This window comes from Citrus sinensis, chromosome 8, assembly GCF_022201045.2.
Source record: "Citrus sinensis cultivar Valencia sweet orange chromosome 8, DVS_A1.0, whole genome shotgun sequence".
Taxonomy (NCBI): domain Eukaryota; kingdom Viridiplantae; phylum Streptophyta; class Magnoliopsida; order Sapindales; family Rutaceae; genus Citrus; species Citrus sinensis.
The window spans coordinates 1,929,764-1,950,766 of record NC_068563.1 but is presented as its reverse complement, the minus strand read 5'-3'; the positions used below and the strand labels follow the sequence as shown (position 1 = coordinate 1,950,766).

The 21,003-nt window shown below is 31.1% G+C and overlaps 2 protein-coding genes and 1 long non-coding RNA gene across 3 annotated transcripts; 2 read left to right on the top strand and 1 right to left on the bottom strand.

The window, feature by feature from the left end:
- Positions 1 to 3,947: 3,947 nt before the first annotated feature.
- LOC102627695 (protein SRG1-like) lies at positions 3,948 to 7,137 on the bottom strand. The gene is made up of 2 exons (XM_006486840.4): positions 6,436 to 7,137; positions 3,948 to 4,578 (listed from the first exon to the last, which is right to left on the bottom strand). The coding sequence occupies exons 1-2, from the start codon at positions 7,005 to 7,007 to the stop codon at positions 3,996 to 3,998; spliced, it is 1,155 nt and encodes a 384-aa protein (XP_006486903.2). The 5' UTR covers positions 7,008 to 7,137; the 3' UTR covers positions 3,948 to 3,995.
- Positions 6,819 to 7,267, top strand: LOC112499214 (uncharacterized). Its single transcript, XR_003066696.2, has 2 exons — positions 6,819 to 6,966; positions 7,086 to 7,267. It is a non-coding gene; the product is annotated as an uncharacterized LOC112499214 (long non-coding RNA).
- A 5,953-nt stretch (positions 7,268 to 13,220) lies between these two features.
- Positions 13,221 to 14,842, top strand: LOC102627392 (hypothetical protein). Its single transcript, XM_006486839.4, has 4 exons — positions 13,221 to 14,070; positions 14,197 to 14,283; positions 14,371 to 14,447; positions 14,540 to 14,842. The coding sequence occupies exons 1-4, from the start codon at positions 13,675 to 13,677 to the stop codon at positions 14,547 to 14,549; spliced, it is 570 nt and encodes a 189-aa protein (XP_006486902.2). The 5' UTR covers positions 13,221 to 13,674; the 3' UTR covers positions 14,550 to 14,842.
- The last annotated feature ends 6,161 nt before the right edge of the window (positions 14,843 to 21,003 follow it).

The window sequence follows — 21,003 nt, the reverse complement described above, 5'->3', positions numbered from 1 at the left end:
GTACATACACCTGATAAACAGGAGACTTGCAAGGGTGTCTTTTTTTCTTTTTTTTTTTCCCTCCTTTTTTTCTCTCTATATCTAACTTTTTCTACTTTGACACCATCCAAATATTAATGCTTAAAATTTGCCAAACTCTCACTAGAGGCTTTAGGATCAGGATTCAATTCTGATCTGATCTCTTTCTGAGTAAAAATACATGTAAGTGATAATAGATAAAGAAAATAAAAAAGTTAAATTATACTCATATACTATTACTTAAAAACACATAGCATAAGATTTTTAAAAACTCACAAGAATTCAGATTAAGAGAGGATCTTTATCCGAGGCTTTATCCTCTACCCTGGAAAATAAATTATTTACTACGTGGCTAGAGAGTGGATTTAGACAATATTTGAATATTGAAAATGATATTGAAGATTACAAAAATCACAGTGGGTGATATAAAAATAGATATCTTAATAATAATAATAAGTAGGGTTAGATTGCTTTCAAAACTTCCTAGCTTGTCAGTGGACCACGTATTAGTTGTTCATTCTAGTGTTGATTATCTGTCGTGAAACAAATAGGTGAGAGTGAGTAAAGACTCCCTCAGAGCAGGGGAATAGGGGTGCAATTCCAACTTCTTTGACCAGATTTTCTACGACAGTTGGGTGGCTAGAAAATTAATTATGCTTTGATGAAATTGTGCACGAAGGCTGACTTTTCTTCTTGACTTATCGTTTCTTTTTTATACTACTGATTCATAAAAATGGACATCCCATGGGTTTGATGCTAATTTCATCTCATGCCTAGTAAAATATAAGGTTGTGACGAGTGGTTATTAAATAAAAATATAAGTTAATTAGCTTATATGTGTACATATTATGATAAATGCGTCTTTGGACTAGGATCTTCTAAAGGTGCGGGAAATATAAATTCCATAAAAAGCCTATCACTCACGATGGTATACAAATTGAAAGGAAAAATGAAAAATGAAAAGGAAATGCCCAGTCTTCTTAAATCATAGGTACGTGGTAACAAAGTCACTATTATTTTCATCCTTTGAGAAAATGTCTCTTTCATGAAATCAAACTTACCATGTGAGACTGTGAGTAGTAGAAGTAAAATTATTCATATAAGTACCATCTTCAACAATAACGCTTTGGTGCAAACAAAAAAGACAAGCGGGCGAGAAGATTGACCATTTTATGGAACATTTCAATGCAACAATATTGCATATTCACGTTCTAGGTACCGACACACAATTCATGATTGCACTGAGCAGTTTATATTGATTCATCCGAGTAGAAGTTCATGAACAGAACATGAAGGACATGTACATAAACAAAGTTGAATAAATTTCTCTTCTCGTATATGGCAATAACAATTATATGTACTTATTATTAATAACTTGTAATTTCCAGAATTTAGTCATGATATTTTAGTGAAAAGGGTTGGTGCCGTTGATTTTCTTTCAAAAGTTGAAATGAATCTAAACGTTCTGTTCTTTTTCATATTGAAATATATAAAATAGTGTTGATTTGTAATAAAAACAGTAATCAACTGCACAATAATATAATTCTAAATTTTCAAATTTAATGATAATAAGTCATTATTATAATGAGTTAGAATATAGTAATTAGAATAGTAATTCTACTCTAAAAGAAAGTTGCTAGAAGAAAATTGAATGCTTGTTAATTTTAATGAGTATTGGGACAAATGTTCATTTAGTTTTAATTATATTTTGAGTTAAATGTCTGTTTAGTTTTTACACTCTAAAAAATACCTTAAGAAAACATGTGTCGTTCTTTCCCTTAATTTCTTTTTTCTTTTACAATAATATCCTTGCTATAATATTCCTATTGACATTAATGAAAAGAAGAAATGTTTATTTATCAAATTAACACTAAAGTTAAAATAAAAATTAAAGTAAATTTATTATTATTATTTAACACTAAAATAAAATTATTTTTTTATTATTTTACTTTTGGAGTTAATCTGGTAACTTAAAATTTTTTTATAGGTAATCGTTAGCATGACAGTAAGATATTACATGTAAATTTAAGTTGGTTGATATTCATTTATTTATAAATAGTTATTAAAAAGATTGTTGTAATAGTATGAAAAATACTATTTCTTTTAGATTAATAATTATTGATCAATTTGCTAATTAAATTTTTTATGGGTAATTAGCTAATGCTCTCAAGATTGTAGTAAGGGTATTATTATTGTAACAACAAAGAAAAATAATGGCAATAATATCACATATTTTAACAGTATGGATATCTTGAGATATTTTTCAAAATATAAAGATTAAATTGACAATTAACTTAAAATATAAAAACTAAACGAACATTAAACCTAAGTATTGTAAGGCGTCTATTCGATAAACAAATATTTTTCATTTCCATTATTCCAATGGGTAATTTTTAGGGACCTCCCCTGAGGTTTGGTGTATTAATATCTAGATGGAATGTATCCATGTAATTACACATACCTCCTTGCCGTAAGTTACTAATTAAGTTGACCGTTAGTAAATATTTAAAATTACTAAAATATCCTTCCTGCTGAAATAATAAATTATTAGATATAATTTTGAGAATTCCGCTGGCAGTGAGAATTCCATTGAACCCATTTTAATGGTGATGTTAGCGACTGTTGGGTGGCGTCAGCAATGGCCAAAGGGGTGGCGGGGGTGTGGGGGTTGTGATGAGACAAAAGCCTACTTGGGTTAGTGTGTGTTGGTGGACGCTGTTGATTCAAAGGCTGTCGTGAATGGGGTTGGTCGCCGGTGTTAGGAGAGGACTCCGGTAGTGGCAAAGCACCACCACCCAGAAGAGCCGTTGGTCATCCCAGGCCTTGTCCTTGTTGTAAATAACAGCAACCTCGAGACTCCTTGCTAGGTTAATTCTAGTGCGGGTGATTGGGATTGTGGCCAAGTGTACCATGAACACAGCAAATCCAATGGGGAGTGGTGCCCTTGAGAAATTAATTCCAACAACAAAAACATCAGAAAAAATAAATTAAAAAAAAAAAGAATAACTATGCACTTGTGACATACCAAATACCATTCATTTACACGTGAAGCCAATAATTCAATCTCAAAAAGTTATTATAAATTACAAAAAATGAATTAAAATGAAGAAAGATAAGGAAGAAAGAAGCAAGCTGGATTCTTCACGAAGTTCCCCAACAAGAAGAAAAAGGCACCATCCTTGTAGGCCAATAAAATGTGTTTTGCCTATTAGTCAAATACAATAAAGCCCACATCACAACCACATCTGCTCAAGTCTCTGTAATCTCAAATCTAAGGCAACAAAGCTTATTATATTAGCTGACGAATCTTCTCAGTGAAGAGAAAACACAAAGCAAAAGAGACACTTCAAAAAGCCGTGTACTTGGGTTAATGTGTGTTGGTGGACACAGTTGATTCAAAGGTTGCCATGAATGGGGTTGGTCGCCAGTGTGAGGAGAGGACTACGGCAATGGCAAAGCACCACCAGTAGCTGCCGGTGGAGCCATGACTGATTGGTCAAGTTTGGGCCAACAACGAGCAAGTGGGTCAAATTTTTAATGATTTGGTAAAAATAAATATTTTTAATTTTAAATATATTTTTACACATTTACCCTTCTATCTAACGCTATACGTATTTTTATATTAACTATAGGGGAGGTATATATAATTACATCACTATATTTTATCTAGGTGTTAATACACCTAACTTCAGGGGAGGTTCCTAAAAATTACCCTTATTCCAATCTACTCAGGGACAAATATTTAAATTGTATCATCACCGATACATAGATTTGTAATGTAATATTATAATAACTTCCGATGTTATTTGCGTGCTGCTACAATTTGGGCTTCGGTCTCGTACAATTAATTAGGCACATAAATTATTTGTAGCCAAATTTTAGTTAATTATAAAAGGTTCAAAATATAAGATCTAATTGCCAGGAAAGAATAACCACAACACTGAAAATCTTGCATAAATTCAAAATTAACGATTTCTTTAAACCCTAGCATACATGATGGCTTGCTTATCCTCAGTGGGACTAATTTCATAAAAATGCTTCAAATAATCACCAACTACCACTTTCCTGAAACCACCACCACCATCTTGTCCAGCAGAATCGTCTACCGGCTCCGGCACGATCTCGGTCCATGATGGCGGGTTATAGAACAAAGCCACCGAGAATCTTTCCACTTCCATTTGTGTCACAACTCTATGCCATGGGCTCTTCAACCACCCATTGCTCATAATTTCAAGAAAATCTCCCACGTTCACTAGCAATGCATCGGTTGGCCACGGCAGTGTTAGCCATTTCTGATCTCTTAGCACTTGAAGCCCACCGGTGGCGTCAAATTGCATCAAGAGAGTCAACGCACTGGCGTCTGAGTGAGGCGTAATGCCTTGTGCTAGGTCAGGCCTCGGACATGGAGGGTAGTAATTTACTCTCACATTAATCTCACTATTAGTGGGATCAAAGTATTTTACAAAAACATTTCTTTCCAGCGATAATGCCTCTGCCAGGGCTTGCAGCAACTCGTCCAACACTTTTCTTGCTTCCAAGACGTACCTTTCTGTCACTTGCCTGCAATGATAGTATATGTTGATAATATGTTGACTTATCACAAAGCATTTAGATTTTGGACGTAAGAAGTTTAACAATTTAAAGATTGATTCAGTAATAAATGATGAGTCCTCTCTTGTGCTTTCGCATTGCAATTCTGAGACAAAGTTACGCTTCTGTTGCATTATAAATATCCATTAATTTTTGCAATTATAGATTTACAGAACCTCCATGATAGTTCACACGAAAGACTTAGGTCATTAGAAAGCTATTACTACATTTAAATAAAATTTAAGCAACTTAAATTAATATTCAATACTATCATAGTGATGAACTGGGAAGACTCAAACCTACCCACGCTGCCACGCACACAAAGAAACATAATTTACTGTTCAACTACTGAATGCTCCTGGTAATAAGAGTAGCTAGCGACGGAGCCAGAAATTTAGTTCGCTCGAGATAATTTAATAATGAATTCAATGTAAGTGATCACTTCTTCAATTCATAAGCCATTTAAATTAATTTCACAAGGAGCAGGGGTTTAATTTTTTCAACTATTATTGGAAAATTTAATTATTTTTACGGGAGCAAGGACTTAAATAATAGATATAATTTAGAAGATTTTTTAATTAAACGGGCAGCTGCCCCTACATGCCCAATGCTAATTCCATCACTGGATAAGATGACAATTGCGTGCATATAAAAATTATATTTACAAATTCTCATGCATGCACGATGTGTGTATGTGTGTGTATATATATACACTCGCCTTTTCTAGTGCGGACGTCTGTATTTATTTTTTATTCGGACACATTTTAAAATTGCGGAGCTTAAAAACACTAGTTTTTAATTATTTAAAACCACGTGATTTTATAATTAATTTAATAATTGACTTTTTTAAACTGCATGGTTTAAAAGTATGTCTGCATTAAAAATAATGCAGGTGTTCACACCTGAAAATGACACACACACACACACACACTGAGGCCATCCTCGTTTTGTTAAAATAAAGATACACGTTAAAATAAATTTTAATATATTGAAGATTGTACTTTTTTATCTATTAATATATTAAAAAATATATTTTTTAATTGTTAGTAGTATCCTTATTTTGTTAAAATGAGAATATCTTTACCAAAGAATTATTATTATTATTATATTCAAGTGTGATACCTGTATTTTTTTAATATAAACACGCTCTTCAACTATAGAGTTTAAATGTGCTAAAAATTAACTTTTTAAAACCCTATAATATAAAGTATATTCGTATAAAAAAATAAAAACATCCATATATATATATATGCGCGCGTATATATAAACAAATAACAAAATCGGAGTTCTATACGTAAGTAACCTTGTGTGGAATTGACTATCCTTGTGTTGATGTTATTTTAGTTTATTTTTTTTCCATAAATCTGCATCAGTTGGCGTACATTCACTCATCCACATAATGTGGTTGAGCAATGAGCCAAGCCATAAAGGTGGTTCAATTATTTTAATTAAGAGAGTTTAATATAATTTGACAAGATAGGAAAAAGTAATCTTCCACTAGCGCTTTGATGTCAAAATCGTTAGCCATTTTAGACTTGTTTCGTCTCCCGATGCTAAAATTAAAAGTTGACTTGTGATAATAATGCCAAATCCAAGGTTAGAAAATGACTCTTGAAAATGTAAATATTTATGTCAAATTTGTCCTCGACGATTTAGTTTTCTATTTGTTATTTTTTATTTTTTTCCCCTGAAATTGCTCTTTACGATGAGCTTAAGACAGCAAAATGGTTCGATTGAATTTCTTAATGATGAGTTTGTTTGTTCATCACAAAATTAATTGAAAACAAACAGCAAAAAAATAATTAAGTAGGCGTTTAGTTAACGTACCTAAAATTCTCTGGTTTCTGAGGCCAAACATTGAGCCCTTCATCTCCTCCCACAGGAGCTGCCTTCATGGTCAAACGATCAATCCAATCCAACGGCTGATCTTCCGACTTCACAAAATTCCGGCCATATCCCATATTATCAATCTTCCCATACGATCCAACGGTCTGTTTTTTCTCTTCAAAAGACAATCCAAAAAATGATTTCACAACGTCCTTAACTCCATGCAAAACACAAGAGCTTATGCCATGTTCCGTAATCAAACACAAGCCCCAGTCTCTAACACCACCGGCTAGCTTGGCTAGCTCTTCAGCTCGACCCTCGGGATCTGACGATTTTGCCCTTAATTTAGCCACGTTTATCACAGGAAGTGCCTTTGGTGAGACGCCTGAACTGTGGGAGTCATCGTCAATTGGGTTCTTCTTAGAGGGGGCACGTATGAACCTCTCCGGCAATTGGGTTAGCCCTTGGCGGGCAAGTTCTTGGACCACCGGCACTGTTGAGGTTTTCCGGTGACCATCTTGGTCTATGAAGGTGACGTGATGGCAGCAGCCACCGTCGTTATATTTCTCCATCTTATTATAATGAATAATTATTTGTATACGGGGTATGTATGTTTTTAATTAAAATGATTTCAATTAATTTGTTTGTAGATGTGGTGCCTAGGCTAGACGGTGGACACCATTCAAAATGGATTACCGTAATTCTGCAACAACACGTGTAAACCATTCAGACGGTCGGTGGAAATCAACTAGGCTTTGTATTAATTTGTGACGTTATCTAATCTAATTATATGGCTTTGGCATGTGAAATGACCATTCGATTGCTTGCACTATTTCATATCGCCTCCTTTATTTCTCTTATTTACTTTATAATTATTTATTTTCATTTAATTTACTTCCTGTATACAGGGACATATTCAGGAAAAAAAAAATGATTCAGCGTCGACTAAATTAGATAATAGCAAAAATGGAAAGAAAAAAATAATATAAACATTTTCATAATATTTTGTGCTGGAGTTATTATAGCGAAACATTTTCATAATCATAATGTTCGGTTCAAACTAAATTTATTATTATGAGAATGTTGCAACTTAATAGAAATATTGTTACAAAATTATTGTTTTCATCTATTTATTCATAGTGCAAGTGATATAGGGTAAAGTATACACTTCACTAATAATTAAATAATAGATATTGATAAAAGAAATATTTTAAGAAACTAGCACATTTATTTATGCGGTGTTAGGAATATGTAAAGTCATTCTAAAAGTTTAAATGTTTGCATTGTCTTTAATTTTTTTTTCTTAATGTAAATTCTACAAATACTATATTATGATTTGGTAAAAACTCTAAATAATGAATCATTGTCCAAAATAACTTTTAAAAAATATTTATTCTATCTTAAACGTTTAATATAATGTAGCATATATATATTTTTTACAACAAGCAAATAATTATTATTATGTAAATGCAAGTTTTTTGATGCAGAATCTAGAAAATTATAACTTATTATAGTGTAGAGTTTATTCGTATTTAAAACTAGCTCAAACTGAGATTAAAATTTTTAGAACTATATGAAAATTATTCTTATAAAGATGTTTAACAATATTATTTTTAATTAAAGGGTGAGCTTTTACAGATTAAAAATCCAAAAAATATTTCTCTTTTATTTTTGCAATAATTTTATTTGCCAGCGGGAGCTTGAGTCCTTCCTAATTATAAAATAATATCTCTTTTAAGTTGTGGTGCAGAAGTTCGTAACACACATATGCTTTGAGAGGTGATATTGTTTTTATTTTATTTTTTCAGAAAACAAACAAATTCAGGGGCCGAAGTCTAATCGAGAAAACAAAAGTTCACGGGCTGGGCTTTCTGCCAGTGAGCCCATTTTGCTTATTTCGAAGCTCTCCCATATCCATACGAGTGCAGCTTTTAATACCGCCCTAAAATCTTTATAACAGCTCTTTTGATTTTTAATTTCTAAAATACTACAGTTTAATTTATAAAAACATGAATTTATATATTAAAATTAAGGGTCAGGCTACAGTGCAACTGTGGTACCGTGGCACAGTTGCACCAGTTGTTGGATCCACTCAAATGAGTGGGGTCCACTTGAATAAGTGGGAATCCAACGATTGGGTGCAACTGTGACACGGTACCACAGTTGCACCACAATTTTATCCTAAAATTAACAATATTTTCATAAACTTCGCCCTTAAAAAGTACTTCTTTAATTTTTAAATTCATACAAATCTTGAAATCTTCTATTATTTTTTATTATATAATTTCTATTTCAATAAACCTAAACTCTTATAATTTTCTTTGAAAAAATATTTTTTTCAATTTAATTTAAATTTAAATTATGATCTAGTTTAATTTTTGTTAATTGTTTCATAATTTTTTAACGAACTTAATAAAACGGTGAGTTCTAGAAATTGAGGAAGTAGATAATTATAGGAGGAAACAAAAATAAGCCACAATAATATATTGCCACACAAAATTAGTGCTTTTTGTTATCTTCGCATATAGAACTCATCATTACTAATTTGTATAAAATTAGTGTTTTTACTCATTGAAAATTTTAATCTATAAAGAAAAATGGCTATGCCTTTTTTTTTGTTTGAATTTTCCAATAAAAATTCTGCTAACAGTTATACAGTTTTTATGAATTTTTAAGTAAAAATTCTATTTTTTTAGTAAAAATATTATTATTTTTTCTATATTTTAGTATCCATAATTATAATTTAATTTAGGAGTATTTTAATAATTAAAAATTATTTTTTAAAATAAATTTAATGAGTTCAAATAGCCATACTCTAAAATTATTCTCATATAAAGAAATAGCTTAGAGACATGTTTTCACAGGGTTTGGACCATCAAAGAACTGGGCCTGTCCCAAAAAGGTAATTTTGAAAATGTTGTCAAAGTACTTACAAATAACCATATTTTTAAAACATAAAATAATTGGAAATCAAATATTTACTCACTTTTTAAAAAGAATTTTAACAAATTATAATAATATAGAATGTGTTGATAATCACTTTAAATTTCACTGTGGATAATATTTCATTGTTATCAAATAATTACTTTGCACTCCCTCTTGTTTACTGAAAAGTGAAAAAATTAGAAATTTTGAAATTTTAACATATAAGTCTAATATATTTCTACTATTTACACTTAGAGTATATTTTTATTATTTATATTTGAATATTAAACCATAGTTGATTATTACAAAAAAATTTAGCATTGTCATTTGTTCATATTATTATTGATAAATTAATATTTTTTTTATATATTCAAATTATTTACTATAGACTAAATTGATATTATATTATTTTCAAAAAATAAAAAATATTTTATGTATTAAAAAGTTTTTTTAAGTTATTGCTCTTATACTGTCATTAATTTTAATGATAAAGTAGATTAATTGATCAAAATATAAAATTTAAAAATAATCTAAAATTATGTGTCACACCTTTGACTATTTTACTTTTTTAAAAAATAATAGAGATGTCAATGTTAATAACCAAAGATAATACATCCCTGTCATTGAAACAAGTTCCGTATTAAATTTAAAGACTAAGTCATATATGGACAAAATACGGGATACCATGCACTAGGTGGACGGTAGCTGGACCCCATTTTTATTTTAGTTCTTTCTTTCTTTCTTGTTTTTATATATATTTACTTTCAAAATAAAATTGATTACACAAACACGAAGGCCAATCCTTGTCCCGATACTACTGCAAAGGGTGCAGAATCGGTGGAGGCTTACGTTGTGCAATACGATTGGCAGGCATTTGGCTAAGCATGCATGTGGCAGCGGTGTTGGTGCTCCGCATGGTCGGTGCTGCCGTGGCACTCCAGTACGCTCGTCCGTACCCAGTACTTTACATAATCGATAGTTTTTAACTCTAGGTCCCACTTCGTTATATACCACTTCACACGTGGCTTTCGCTGCTGTCATAGGATAAGATCGTAATCTTAGATTGCATTTTTATTTCGCATTAATTCAGATAAGTCTTTTAAATTTTGTAAGGATATTTTACTCTATTAATAAAAGCGCTTTCTTTTCCCTTTTTTTTGTTTTTTTTTTAAATCACTGCTGTATTAATATAAGCTAATTGGATTTATAATTTACAAATCACATACTTATAATTAGAATTTTGTCATAACCTCTTATATCAATCCGGACACGACAAAATATAACAATCAAATTTTAATTTTTAAATATGTGAAAGAATTTTTTTCCCATTAATACACATAGAGTAATTCAAATCACTTCTTACACCGGGGGGGGGGGGGGGATGGTTCATGATCAAGAACATGAATTAATTTGGCAAATTAAAAAATGAATTAGTGTATGGCATAATTTGAGATGTCTTCAAGAATTTAAAAAAAAAAATCAAATAACATAATGGAAAAAAAAGTATAAATTTTGTTGAAGTCTAGAAAATGTGTTTTGGTAGAATAAACATAATAACAATCAAATTTGCATGGCACTCAGGGTGAAAGACTGAAAAAGAAAAAAAAAAAAAAGGAATTAGCACAAAGAAAGTAATTATGAAATTAATGGACCATATGTGCTGCAACAGGACGAAGGTTCCTTTCAATGCTTCAATTAGTGGAGACTGGAGAGAGAGAGCTTGCTTTTAAGGGTAACACATGGAATGGAAATAGGGAATTTGCTTATTTAATTATCTTCATTGCATGTCCATTTTTACCATAACAATTGTCGATTGGAAGGAAGTTTTTGCACATGCGTTTCAAAATAATGTTTTAATTAATCTTCATTCTTGTGGATGTGGTCTCTTTGACTTGGTACTAGCGTTTCTTTCTTTTCCTAGGTCTTATTCTACTTTAAATTCTTTTATTAATAGGTAATTGATTGAAAAAAAAAAGGTTGAATCGTGTCATAATAAACTTATTCTAAGTAAGGCCTTCATAAATTTTTTATTGTAAATATTAATAAATTAATTTTAAAATATTTCTTTTAAAAAATCATTCATTCTGGGTATTTGATGGATCATGGATAAGAGGTTGTAATACTTTGAAACATATTACTGTCTTCAATCATGACATTGAGAAGCTTCGTTCATATTTATGAAGAAAAATATTTCATCACCTTCCTGTTTATGGATCATGTGGTAGGTACCTATCCACTTGTTTTTCAATTTACGCTCAAACAATAATGTTTCCATGGATATATCACTATGATGAGTAAATCGTCTTTGAAAAAAAGAAAAAGAAACTATATATAGTATATCCGCAAATGTGTTTGATCAATTATGTTTTCAAGTAAAATTATTTGATGAGAAAATATGTATCATTTGGCATCTTCAATCATTCTTATAATCAATAAAATTATCTTTTAAGAAAGGGTTTAAAATGGATAGTTACAGGAAACCTAAAAGTAGTTACTTAATGCTAAATACTTTTAAAAAAAAGTAATAAGAAGTACTTTTTGAAAGAGAAATATATTTATATTTATATTTCAATTATTTAAATATATTTTTCACGTAAAATAATTACTTAGTCACATGCATATGCAAATTAACATAACATAATATATGTAACTTCACTTTTTTATTTCAGAGGGTGGTGTCATTTAAATTCAATGAGATGATATACATATTTATACATCCCTCGTCCACTTTAATTTTATCAAGGGGGATAGATCGATTTAAATTGTAAAAAAAAAAGGGAGAAAAAAGAAGTAGAAAAATAGACATTGGAAATGGTACCAAAGATCACAAGTGAGAATTGATTAAAAATGAGGATTAAAAGAGAATTTAGGTTGAAATGCGTGCGCACGTGCAAACATGTGTGTGAAAATGTGGAAGGCCGCAGTGGTGGGTAGATACAATTTTAATTTTTTACATGCATCTATCTATGCACACGTGCCCACATGTGTGCCAGATTTTTTTTTAAAAGCAGAGCAGTGAAAATGTGATGGCATGTGGATTCATAAAAACCCAGTCAACTTCTTCTGTTTTCCCCCCAATAAACTTCTTCAATTATTTATTTTCTGCTTCTGCCAAATTTGTAGACTGGGTAAAATTATCTTACAAATACAGTCGTTGTATGGTGGGTATAATGGCATGTCACAATACTGCTAATTGGTACTTAGATTTTGTAATAGCCTTTAATAATACTGCTAATTGGTGCTGAGATTTCATTCGCAACGTGGCACGCAAGTGGTAGCTGTGGTCCTATTGACAACCCTAGATAGTTAATAACTACTTTTTCTTAATGAAAAAGCCGTGCTTTGATATCTAAAATTGTCTAAACACAACACATGCTAAAATTGAAGTGGGAAATGATAGAAATATGAGCGAGATGGGAAGCACCAAGCACTAAAGTTTGTCTACACAATAAATAGCCTTACATTTTTTATATGTTTGTAAAAAAAAAAAAAAAGTAGAAATAACAATAATTATTTAGAGGACCACATTCATTGAAATTTATATAAAGGTATTTGAGATTTAGATTCAAAAAAATAATTAGAGTAACAATTTTTATTAAATACAAAAGGTTTTGATAGTATAAATAGCTCTATTATGATGTAATCTAAATATTTAGATCGAGGAGGAATCTGGTTTGTCTCTAAATAAGTAGAAGAAAAATATTGGTTTAGCATTAGCTAGAGGTGGGAAGATAGGTGGATTACGACACGATTAATAAGTGAGGACCACGTATAATTAATTCCTCCAACTAAAAACAACCATATTAATCAAACAAAGAAATGCATGTCACCCTAAGAAAAGCATGGGAGAAAGAGATAAATGGGCGCAACTGCGCGCAAGAGGATATGTGTCCATATACTGAGGAAGAGAAAATGGACGCGTAGCCAGTTTTGTTAAGAGGGTACACAGTTGCCTCGCTGTCTTGCATGTGAAATAGTTGTGGCTTGCTTGCTTGGCCTCTTCTCTCTCTTACATGCATCCACCAGTATAACCTCAACCCCCCACCCAACTGGCACTTTTGATTCATTCACATTGAGAGCTGAACGCTATAACTCTTTGTGTCGAGACAAAACAAACTCTAGGATTCTACTTTGATTTTCCCTTTGGTTTTTTCCACACCTATTACTAGTACTCCGCTCTATATAGGTGTTCCAAGTTTTGTCTCAAAAGTTACATTGTACATATTTATATGTACATATGTTTTTCTCATCTTAGCTTACTCTACCCATTTGAGAGAATCAACAAAGCTAGAAGGAATTTAAAAGAAGAAAAAAATGAATGCGTTGGCTTCAGAATGCAGTAGTGGCTGTGAATCCGGATGGACTCTGTACTTGGAGCATTCTTCACATAGAAATGCTAGTGGCCGTAGTGGTGGCTTTTGTCATGAAAATTACTATGAAGAGAAAAAATATAGTGTTAAGCATAATGAACATGTCGTTGATGATGATGAAGAGGATTTGTCAATGGTTTCTGATGCATCTTCAGGGCCTCCACATTTTAATGAAGATGAAGAAGTTGGCTACTTCAATGATGTTAAAGCTACTACTAAACTGCCTAATAATGGTGGCAAGAGGCTGAAAAACAAAGAACAACGATGTCGCGAAAAGGAAAAACTTCCTTGTTTTCTTGATGATACTGCAAGCTCCCCAGTCATCAACTTCTCCTCCAAGGTAATTACTAATTAATCAGCCATGTTTAGAACAATGCAAGACCAAAAATAATATTTGTTTTTTCTTGGCATGATATGTGATACCTTCTTATATGTTAAATGAGTTGTATTAACAATAATTTTGCAGAACGATTTTGCTCTCACCAATACTAATCAGGCTTCAATGGAGAGTATGTTAGATTATTCTCAAGCATTTTCTGCAACTCATTTTCAGGTACCTAGCTAATACTCAGTTTGAACATTTTTAATTCTGGTCCAATTATTTTGAACCAAATGAAGCATGCATGTGTATAACTTGCAGGGTAGATCTGCAATATTCCAAGATCGTTTTGGTTTCTTACAACCTTCGCTTTCAGGAAACCATCTTCAAAATAACCAGTTGAGTAATAATTTTCATTTATTTTTTTCTTGTATATATTCTGATAAAATGCATCAAGCTCCAAGCTCATTGAAAGTTTCAATTATTACAGGTGGTGTTAAGGTCATAAACAAAGGATATCATGATAAGGTGATTTTCATCGTTAGTTTCCTGCTGCTGCTGCCGCCCACTGCAATGTTGTTGGTGTATGAAAGTTGCGGTTAAAGAAATGGCTTCAATGTAAAAAAGAAAGCTCCAGATCTCTCAAAGAGGATCTTGTTGCTTTTTCTTTTCTTTTTAGTTTTTTCTTTTTACCTGTCAGGAGGAAACAACCTGAGAGCATAATGAGGGAAATAAATTTCTTGTTTTCAAAATTTCAATTAATCTGATGGAGCCCCATGCTCTCTTAATATTATCAGAACGACTTGCTAGCTCTTACTTTTATCTGCTAAGTTCAAAACTCGAATAAATAAATAAATTAATTAATTAATTAATATCCTTATTTGCATTCTGGATATAGTTTGACAGATTCTGTTTCCATTTGTTGCCACCATTCTCAGTTTTGATCAGAACTAAATTCTCAACGTATTTGATTGTTTGTCACATATAATTGTTTGCGTGTGAGATTAGGTACGTAAAGAATCCCATTATTTCAGACAAATCCCAAATAAATTACCCACTTGAATAAACAATTATTCAAGATATCAAATCTTTGACCGATAATTAAGCAACCTAGGTCCCAATGCAATGTCACCATTGAGTCATAATTATTTTAAATGAATAGTACCGAGATTCTTTTGGCAATTATTTAACCCATAACTTTAATAATTCACATAAAACAGGACAAATGCAAGTACCATCATGTAATAACCACTTGTTTGGTGGCCATTCACTGGATTACATTTCTCATCCAAACAATATTTGATTAGGTGGGATTTCACCAAATCTTGAAAAAAAACTTTTGCACGGTAATGAGGACAAGGCCTCAATGTCTAAGTCTCAAGACAAGCCTAAAATTCACATTAAAATGGGGGAAGAGCTAGGGTACAGCTGCCGTCAACTATATTATATCATATTCCGTGTCATTACGAATTATAATTTTTTCATTACATCAAAATTTTTTTATTATCAAATGAGACATATTGTAGTATTATTAGAGTACATGCATTATCAGTTACTTAGGGAGCATTTATTTTTTTATCCAAAATTTCAATGGATATAAATTTTATTGAAGTCTGATTGCGTATGAATACATATGTCAAAATAATATTTTTTTATGTCTAAATATAATTGGTAAGTTTTTATTTTTATAAATTCAAAATATCTTAAATCTAATATTTTTATACTTATGATCTTGAAAATGTTAGATATGCTTGAAGTTTAAATAGGTATGTGCTTATAGTGTTTTTCAGTATAATAGTATTTATATGTTATAAATATTTATAAGGTAAGTATTTGGTATATAATTTATGAAAAATAATTTTAATAATATTATTTTTTATAATTTAACATAATATTTATACATTAAAAATTTGTTATCTATTAATAAAAAACCTTTTTTTTAAATTCAAATTGAACGTATGTTAAGTACTTAATACAAAGTAAGATTTAAGATCAAGGATAATTGTAATATGACATCTAATAGGTAGGTAGGAAAAAAATTATATTTAATGAGGTTATCTTTGAGAAAAAAATTAATTTTCTATTCAAATATTTTATCATTCAGATAAAAGTTAAGAGGTTATATTTTTTCCATTCAAATAAAAATGTCTTATAATAAGCCTTCGAATACAAAAAAAACAAACAAGTAAAAATATTAAAACATCTTAAATTAAACTAATTAAGATTTCAAATGTAAAAACAAACAACCGACAAACAACCCTACTGTTTCCCTTTTTTAAATTGTTTATATATGTCAAATTTTGATTAGACCGCTAAAATTGTTGTCATCGCAGATGTAGTGAAGCATTTCCCATGAAAATAAATGAGACAGGATGATGGGAAGTTTGAAGGGTGAAGGGCAGTGAGATCACAGTTTCAGAGATGATGAAGGAAATGACAAAACTAAATGTTGGAATATTTCGTATGCAATCTCCATAACCCTTTTTTGAAGCCCAGGAGATCCTGCCTGTGATCTTCCTGACCCAATGGAACATGCCTACAAAATTTAATTAATATTTTGCTCTTTATCTCATTTGGAAGGATCTTAGTTTTCTATAATCAGATTTTATAATAAATGTTTCTTTATGCAATTTTTTGCTCCCCCCAACCCTGTCTGCTTTGAAGCTGTCATTGGACTTGGTGTCATGCACAATTATATGTCTTCATTGAAATAATTTGATTAAAATAAAGAAGCTGTGACATTTCTTAATTCTCATTAACATTATAATAATTAGATCTCCATTGAGAAGGTTGTTAAAGATAAAGAAAAGAAATATAAATATATATGCAAACCACCTTGGGAATTTTAGGATGTCAAAGTTCAGAGTCAAAAAATTACAAAGAGAGGAAGGAGAGAGAATCCAAAAGACAAAGAATAAAATATATATAAATTTGAAGCTTTGCATCAAATTGGATAAGGATATAATTGAAGTATGGGAAAAACATCTATGTTGTTTCAACCACCACCAGAACAGAAACTTCAATTTTCTGTAACTTACAGAGGGGGAAAGGAGTGGCTTTGTTTTTTTTTCTATTCTTAAAGCTAATTTCAATTCCTGTCTCCCAATGCTGTTTTAACTCCAAGTGTTTCCGATTTGCATGACAAAATTCTCTTGTCCCTTATCGTCTTCATTGATGCCACTCATGCATACACGATTAGTCTAATCCCAGCTGCAATGAATTGAATCTGGTTTTGGATTGTTCTAGACTTTGTGTAATCAAGATTAAAACTATTTCGAGTTAAGAAATTTAACGGATCAAGCTTTTGATGACTTGGTTTAAACATCTAAACTCATGATGAAGTGAAATATTTAAATTTAGAATGAACTAAATCTACTTCTAAATATTCACATTTTACAGATATACATAAATATCGAAGACAAAAGGCAAAGTATTTTACCATACGACTGCATGATGGTTTCTATTTAATTTCCAAATTTTTATTGTTTCAATAACTGGAGGGGGGTCAAAAAAAAAAAAGAAAAGCGAGAGCTTATCCCTTAGCCATGTGCCACGGCTACAAAGGTTTTTCAAACTTCTTACTTAAGCAATGGAAAAGGTTTTTCATATATATTTTTTTTAAAAGGATTTACAATAATATCACAATAAACAAATTTGGGTGGATTATAAAAAAAAAAAAATTGTTTCTATCACAAGACATTTTTGTCGAATGAAGCCCTTAATCACTCACATTAACCCTTTGATCAACTAGTGACTCCAGCAAAATCTCCTTGAAGTCGAGTATCTACGACTTGTGCAATCGGGTACCACTGCCACCCTACCGATTTCTACATTCAATCTTTCTCTCATTCAAATCAAGTGAAACATTTATTATCCAAAAAGAGAAAAGTTAGCGACAACATAATTTTTCCCGGCTGATTATTCATATCACTCTTGTATCCATATCGAATTTAATGACATTATTAAGATTTTTATTTTTACTAGTTCTGTATTGCAGGAATCTTGCGTGTCTCGTTGTATATAATCGAGTGTAATAATTATAAATTATGCATATAATACATGCATAATTGATGAAATTACTAACAACCGTTTCTTGTAGCAGTCACCGCATACAACAATTAATTTGCTTCCTCATTTTAATACCATAGGTATTAAATTTCGCCAGAGAGGGAGCAGCAAGTGTGTCTCTTTTGAGTAGAAAGTTGGCCAACAAGCAATTAAAAGATGTTGGGAAAAGGTGGTTTTGGAGGACCAAACTATATGTAATGGAGTTTGGCAGCATATATATATATATATATATATATATATTCCTAAAGGCTTAACATATCCTACTTTTATTTTATTTAATCAATTTTTTAATTAAATGGTTGATTTCGTATGCCATGGCCCATGATTAATTCTCTAATTAAAACGTTTCAGAAAATGAAGAGAAGGGATAAACATGTTATTTATTTATTTTTAGTTGAATATTTGTGTACAAAATCACAAATCATCAGTAATTGGATTTTGGTGTGGGGGGGGGGGGGGACGTCGTGCACAAACAAAATAGGATTAATTATTCATCAAATCAAAACTAAAAATTCAATTGCTCATAATCTCATAATTAAGGAAATAGAGTTCCATTATTGAACAATTAATCGATTTATCACTTTGGCAAATTCAATTGTTTGATTTTGGGTTCAAATCGTCGCAGTGGAACTTTTAAATTTTTTCTTTTAATTTTTGGGATTTTTTTACTTGTGTCCACTAGGAATTGCTATAGAGGTTCATATCAAGTCATGAACGTATACATAATTTTGTCATCAGTAATTATCTGGACTTAACCTGAGTCTATTCCCGGGCCTGTTTCAAATTTGCTGTTTAGCTAAACATATGGTAATTCTAAGAATTAAACGTTGCCATCCAGTTTCAGTTAATTATGAACAAAATTAGTAAATAATCTCACGCGAAACTAATATAATAACCAATAATTAATCAACTGTTCTTGAATTCTAGTGCATCTTTTTGATCCAAGAAATACTTTAGCTCATCATAATTGTAGGCACATCATTAATCCATCTAGACGCCCATATTAACACTAGGCAAAAGATAAATGCATGTATGGTGATATCTAACCCTCTCTTCAATCTATCTCATAAGCCCTTGATACTAATTTTCATTTTACCTTTGTACGAAATTACTAGAAAGGATATCGAAAAGTTTGTTGCCACTGCCACAAATTGAAGCTGCATCAATTGGCAGTGGCTGGTATGCTGGTTGGGTTAGTCATCAAATTGGCTTTTGTTATAAGGTTTTGATTCAATCGTTACAACCCGTTTGAAAAATTACAGATCTGAGTCAACAACCCAGTTATTGAATGCTTGGAAGTTAGAACTGTATTCCTGTTGTGTCTTCAATTTTCAATTCCTTCCAACTCTACATTTAACCCAATCTTTATATGTCTTTTTTTTTGTGTGGGGGGGATTGTTTGATTAGACGGCAACCGACATGCTTAACGTGCGCATGAAATATTTAATTGATAATTTAAAAGAGGAAGTGAGAAAATTGATAAAACTAGTAATGAAGGTGTATTAAGAATTATGTGTATGATATTGTGAGAAAAAAACTATTCTAAAACTTTGTCCGGGCATAAATTGAGAAATGAGAACTGATGAAATAAATTGAGGGAATTAAATATTACCACACCAATTAAATAAAACAATTCTCCTTCTAAGTATGTCATTTTTTTTCTCTCTCGAAAACAAAAGGGTTGATGATGATATTGTTGATGCAGAAACCTGGTCTTGTAGAGTTGACTAGATTGTCTCGTCAACGCTCAAGTTTGCTCTGGTTGGGGCGTTACGCTATTCGTTCCTTTCTCAATTGATTGGATTTTGTAACCTTAACCAACCTCGTTCCTTTCCTTTTGACCTGCACTCACAAAAGGGGATCAGGGGCGCCAGTGGTTTTTCCGGTGATAACCCTCTGATGCTTAAGTCAGCATGTATGATTTCGAGAAAACGTTGGACTATAGATCTATGCAAGCTAACAATTGTCAGATGAAGAAAAGGTTTTTTTAAAAGTTTATGAAAATGAGTTTTGAATTCAAAATGGTAGAGTTTCCCCTTCTTTTTCTGTTTTTTCTCCCTTTTTTCTGTCGTTTTTCGGGGTTTCATAGGCGGCCTTCCCTTGTGCCCGATTTTTAAGTAGTGGTTCTCTGGTCAACCTATAGCTGTACACCGAAAAGGGATCTAGTGCCATAACACTGCTCATTATTCACAGAGCAGAGGAGATTCCACCTCAACCGAATGAAAGCACGTGTGGGTGGTGCTCTTTTATTCACCCAAACATAAATGTTTTTAGTAATCATTGATATAAGAAAAATACTAAAAGATGACAGAAAGAAGACAAAATATATGAAATCTATTTTATTTTGAAACATTTATTTTTCATAAGATTAATATATATAGATAGAGACACCATTTATAAAATCGAAAGATCGTTAGTTAAATCAAAAAAAAAATTAAAGGTAGTCTGTTTGTCCCAAATTGCACTTTTAAAAAAAAATAAAAAAAATTTACACTTTGTAAAAAAATAAAATCATGAACATTGATTTTCTATTTTTCTTTAATAAAAAATGACTATTTTAAAATTTCACCTTAGACATGACGAGTTGTCTATTTTTCAATGACATTATATCAAATATTTTAAAATTTAATTTACGAGCATGCAAAAAATAATTGGGTCGTTTGTCGTTTTATGACAAAATGGTATGATGTTCTTTTAAATTAACAATAGATAACATGACATCCATATTACTTTTACGAACGATAAAGTATAAGTAGTATGCACCAATGCATACTATTTATGATATGTCGTTTGAATTTTGGAAAAATAAAAAAATGACACATCAGGTATAGTCTTATATAATATACCTTGGGAAGACATGATATACATTTATTTTTGCTTAACAAC